Source organism: Limulus polyphemus, unplaced genomic scaffold (assembly GCF_000517525.1).
Source record: "Limulus polyphemus unplaced genomic scaffold, Limulus_polyphemus-2.1.2 Scaffold2550, whole genome shotgun sequence".
In the NCBI taxonomy this organism is placed as follows: Eukaryota; Metazoa; Arthropoda; class Merostomata; order Xiphosura; family Limulidae; genus Limulus; species Limulus polyphemus.
The window spans coordinates 26494-32663 of NW_013668160.1; the positions used below are offsets into that span (position 1 = coordinate 26494).

General features: G+C 31.5%; 1 protein-coding gene across 1 annotated transcript in view; it reads left to right on the forward strand.

Moving 5' to 3' along the window:
- Positions 1-713: 713 nt before the first annotated feature.
- The window catches only part of LOC106467273 (zinc transporter ZIP13-like), a 62900-nt gene continuing 57443 nt past the window's right edge, over positions 714-6170 (forward strand). Inside the window, exon 1 of the mRNA XM_013927600.2 lies at positions 714-1153. Coding sequence (XP_013783054.1) covers positions 799-1153 — 355 coding nt within the window. The 5' untranslated portion in view covers positions 714-798. The remainder of the gene's footprint in view (positions 1154-6170) is intronic.

Sequence of the window (6170 nt, forward strand, 5' to 3'; positions counted from 1 at the left end):
ATTGGTTTAATGTACGTGGCTATTGTTCGGGACGAACAATACTAAGGAAGGGGCAGTGTTACGACAGTAGATGTCATGTGACTATGGTAACACGTCATGAGTTTCTTGAAGGATCATGACTGTTCCTGGCAACTCTAGTGTTTGCCAGACGCCTTCTATTTTAGTATATAAGTCCGGCAAATAAAGCGGAGAGATATAATTGCAGTGACCGGTAGTAACGGTAAGTAAAATGTGTGAATCGCTGTGAATTATAGCGTGTGACTGTGGAAATTCTGTTTATTGCAAAGTTGTATTGAGAAAAAATGAACTAGTTTTATTTAAAAAAGGACTTGTATCGCTGAAGTTCTTCGGAAATAATTTTTACAAGAAATTAACAAACGAACAGAGACGTAACAATATATTTAATCAATTAAAATCGTTTTTTTATACATATATAGTCAGATGACACATTACAACGTTAATAATTATAATAAGATTTTAAAAGTTGCCGTTCTTTTTGTATTCAATTCAATTATAAAAATGAGAAATTGTTTCTTCAAGTTTTACTTTTAGATACTATGACCTATTAATTAAAATGTATGATTTTTTTCATTAGCTTGTACTGCTTCTCATATAAATCCAAGACAACGTTTAACTTGTAGGTTCTGTACATCTTTTTAAACAAGCTATTCCTAGAGGACGCCACAATTGTTTATGTTTATTTTATACGTCGATGTAGGATAGCTGCAGTCACTAACTTGTAAAAGTGGAGGTGTTTAGTTTGGACTGTTGGATCTTAGTTGATAAGGAAAACAAACAATGTGCTGTTTCAAGCTTAACGAACAGTTTCTTAAGATAGCTGTTATCTTTACCCTGCATTCTGCAATATTAGCTGAAATTCACCGGGCTCGGCCATATCGAACAATTTCTCAGTTGCCGCATCGCCAAGAGATGGGAGACAGCAGTAACTCGGAAAGACGAGACAGCCATACACCATTAGAAGAGGGGGTCAACTATTTCTTAAATCTTATTTGGGACACTGAGCCATTGAACATGTTCGGCTGTTATCAGAAGTGGGTGCTCTCAATTTTAGCATCTTGCATCGTCGGACTAAGTGGGATTGTTCCTTTAGCAGTTATTCCTGTTGAAGCAGGAGCCAGCTTGAAGGACAAAGGTAGAGTCAAATATACTATTCTAAACATAGTAAACATTTTACTTGACCCAACTTTTTCTGTGTACAATATATGAACTTTAATTGAAGAAATAATTCATTATCAGTTTAATTTGTCTAAACTATTATTAGTAGTAAAATTAATTAAGTATGTGTGAAAAAGTGTAGCCAAAATTACGTCATTATACAACATAGCAAGACTTTCATTGTTTTTACTTTGTTAAAGTTCAAATAAGTAAATTATTTATATAAAGATTAATAATACTATGAGGAAAATTCACATTTATGTTATCTAGAAGTGGGGGGGGGGGATAAAATCATCATTCAAGTTAAAATAATTTTTTTGGTTCTCAAGATTTATGCATTAACTATTATGTTCTTGCTAATACTAGGGCATAATGATGTGCATGCTATTCATTCAAGCATGATCTTTTGAAAAACGAAAGCGTAATTTTACACACCAGTTATTATTCAGTCTAGATTCTTTGCTGATTTGGTGTATATGCACTGTTTCAGCTTGTGCACTTGGGTAATGTTATTATGTATTCATGTATATATTGATAAGCTTTCTGTTATTTTTTCGATGTAGCATCAGAATGTAAGATATGAAATCATAAGTAACAAACTTTAACCACCTAAAATAATAAATCACCACATAATAATAAAAGAGAAATAATTTATTTTCAGTTTGCTTCTGGTTATACAAAGGTGATTTAAGTTAATCATTTGTAATTATATCTTGTAAAATGATCTTAGTGTAGTGTCTATAGCTGTAGAAAGAATAATGTTGCATGTAAAGTTACAGAAGACAGTTTGAACCCATTGAAGTCATCCTGCCATTTTTAAAACCTTAAAAATCATCAATCTGTGCTAAATGTAACATTTCAAATCCATACATGTCTATTCTCCAGATGTTTTAAGTGAACTTAAACTAACATCATATTCTTCTTTATGAAGTAAAACAAACTTGTATCTATCAAACAAGCAAGTCTATGTTTGAACTTCCAAACTTATTACATACATTTAAGGACAACAAGGGGCCTGTTTGTCCATCAAGGCTGTGCCATCCACTAAACTAATCAGCCCTTATCACATAATATCTGTCAAGCCTTCTCTTGAACTTTCTTACATTTACTACATCCAACATCTGAAATCAACCCATTCCAAAGGGCACAACCCTGTTAGAAAAGTAAAACTGTCTTACCTGAAGACGACTCTTACACAGCTAGAACTTACATTTGTGTCCCCTAGTCCTAATATTCTCACCATTAAATATGAAAAAAGATGATGCATCAACATCTTCTTTTTTTCAAGAGAAAACCCATTCAGAGATCTTAATCTGTCCTTGTATGACAACTTTCCATCCCTAGTATCATCCTATTAGCCCTCCTATGAACTCTGCCCAACAATTTAATGTCCTTCTTAATGTGAAGACTGAACACAATACTCCAAATGAGGCATAAATAGTGACCTGTACAATGAAATGACAACCTCTTTAGACTTGTATTCAATATTTCTATAGATATAACTTAAAATCATATTTGTCCTAGCAACGGCACACTGCTTAAGAGACTGATCAACAAAAACAAAATACTTTTCTTCTATAACACTGTTAAGGTTATTCCTATAAAAGTTACATTTACAATTTGAATTATGATGATACACATGCAATACCTTACATTTATTATAAATAAAAGCCATATGTCACATATTCATCTAACTCTCCGAATTATTTTGTAATGCAGCAGCATACTCTTCACAGCAACACCTTAATGTCATCAGCAAAGTTAAGCAATATATTGATAATTGTAGCTGGGCAATTAATCAATAAAATTGATCAACTAATCGAAAATGGTTTTTCTGGTTATTACTACTTTTGATTTTTCCAACTATCCTAGTCACTTGTGACAATAATCAATTAATGAGTCTGACAATTAATTAGCTATTAAATTTCACTAATCACTTGTGACATTAACACAATTTGACTAAACTCTATTTATAACAACCCTCTGCTTTCTTTCATCTAGCCATGTTTTTCAATCCTGTACACCAACTTATCCCCCACACCTCTAAAGTGAGTGAATTTTTTTAATGAGTCTTTTATGTGGCACTTTGTCAAATGATTTCTGAAAATCCAGGTGTACCAATCCACACCCATATCCTCATCTACATAAACAGTAACCACTTCTAAGGATGTCAAAAGGTTAGTAAGGTACGATTTTCCCCTAGTGAAACCATATTGGCTATCCAACAAAATTTTAAAAGTATGGAAATGGCTTGGATGGGTTATAAAAGAAACTTTATTATAGAAGTACAATGTTTCCACAAGATAATGTCATCATCAAGTACAAGTAGTTTATAGAGAATCAAGAATATATATATATATACGGAACAAAGTGGTCACATGACCAGAGATCGCTTAACAGTTTAGTAAAGATATCTTGGTACCTCAGGGTGTTGGTTTAAAGTATGGCTGTTTGGTTCTTTGCTTAAATTTACAGTGCTTTTTATAGATGTACTGTGGTTTTTTTGAGTTGCAGTGGTGGTAAACATGAGTGAAACTAGTTTCCAATTTTCTTCCGGTTTCTCCAGTGTACAGTTCTGGACAGGTATTACACATTATTTTATAAATGACGTTGGCATTGTGTGATTTTTACATAATTTTTATTTCATAATGATTTTAGTTTAGGGCTGGGTTTTTGAGTAAATTTGAAGTCAATAGGAATTTTATGTTTAATGGCAAGTTTCCTTCAGGTGTTGGTTATTTCTGAACTGATTTCAGGGATTAATGATAAACTGAAATGTATTATTGTGCCATTGTTTGGTGTATTGGTATCAATTTTGTTTGTGAATTGAGTTTTGAGGTTTTCTGGAAATGTTTCGATAATAGTTGATGGAAATTTGTTGGTGTGAATGATGGAATGTTTTATAAAGTTGATTTCATCTGTGTAGTCAATAGTTTCAAACTTTTATTCATAAACTGTCCGGATTCTCTCTTTCTGTGCAACAAAAATGTTTTCATATAAGAAATAAGTTCTTTTAAATTTCCATACCACAATACTTCCTTAGTAGTATCTATTCATACATTCTACATTCTTTTCTGCTCTTTTAAGACAATCCAAATATTTTAAATTAAAGAAATGTTAGTTTTACGAAACTTTCAGTATCTCAAGCAAAGTATGATAACTTTTTGTCTAATTGCTAAAACATTAACAGAAATAATGAATAATAAAAATTTCAATACAGACTAACTACACCTACCAATAATGTTAATGTCTGTCTGTCACCATCCAACCACAAAATCTATATTGTACCCACTTCTGTTTTATAGCTTTTTCACCAATGCTTTAAGAATCTAATATCCTTGTTGGCTATATGCTCATTACTTTATCAATTTTCGTAATGGCAAAATAGACTATGTCAACAAGGAAGCCCTTATCAAAGATTATAAAAACAATCTAGCAAACTAGTCAACCAGGAAGCCCTCATCTGAAAATCAGGGATCCTATAAAAATAATCTATCAAGCTAGTCAACCAGGAAGACCTTATGTGAAAAATCAGGGATCCTATAAAATAATCTAGCAAGCTAGTCAACCAGGAAGACATCATCTAAAAATCAGGGATCCTATAAAAATAATCTAGCAAGCTAGTCAACCAGGAAGACATCATCTAAAAATCAGGGATCCTATAAAAATAATCTAGCAAGCTAGTCAACCAGGAAGACCTTATGTGAAAAATCAGGGATCCTATAAAAATAATCTAGCAAGCTAGTCAACCAGGAAGACATCATCTAAAAATCAGGGATGCTATACAAATAATCTAGTAAAGTAGTGGAGTGAATAAACTTTATATAAAATCATACTGAGATCCATTTGTTAATCCCATGTATCAAGATACTTTTCTAAATTATCTTTTACAATAAATTTGAAATCTGGCCTTCAATAGAAATTAAACTAACAGGATTATGATTTTTTTGCTTCTTTCTTAAACTTTTTTTTTTTAAATGAAGACCACAAATCCATGAACACCATCAGCTTATTTAAGCACATTTTCCTAAACTATTTATGCACCAAATTGCTTGTGTGTCCATGACCTTATTTGTTACAGGGCCCATAATAAGATATGACTCATAGCTAAAATCTTAAACAAAGTTGTTATCCATATTGCAGTTGATACCATTGATTACTGCTGGGCATTTTCTTTAAATTTTATGTAGAAAGTGAGAAAAATAAGCCTTTGTTTTTGTCAACTCTATGTTGAATGTTGTAATTGGCAAAACCATAAAAGAACTCAATGTGATGGTGTTTTACTAATTTTTTTTTACATTTGTTTAAGTTTTGCAAAACAACCTTTTCAGAAACAATAAGATTTAAGAAAATGGGATTTTTTTTCCTGTTTAAACTATATTATTGTTAGCAAGATTTCGAATATGTATTTGTGTGCAATATTGATTTGCAATTTTTTTTTTTCAGTCACTGTTCTTCAAACACATTCATAGAGGTTATGAAAAGTAACCTTGATTATCAAAGACAGTTTTGTATGTTAGTACATTTCATATCTAAACACACACTCATGCATGTTTGTTCTTTTTATTTTAAAGCAATTTATTCACACTTAAAAGTACTCAATCACTATAATACATGTACACTTATTGGCTATTGATGTTTTATACTTGTACAAATATAGTAGCATTAGATTTAAAACCCAAAGTAGGTTTGACAGTGACACAAACCCCTCTTTAATTTCTTAGAGCTCACAGCACATAGGGAAAAAAATATTTCCATGAAATTTCAAAAACAGTATCCTGGGAAATTTGTATTGTTTTTTTTAAAAAAATCCATATTGTATTTTTTTTTTATCAAAGGTCTGTTTGTTTGTAATAATTGTTGAAAATGTAATGTTTTTGTTATTAAACGTGTCTGTCCAAAAGCAGGCTGTGTAAAGATCAGATTGTACTGAATCATCAGTGAAAAACAAAGAAATGAATTATTAGAGAAAGGGGTCCTGTTATATTTGGAGC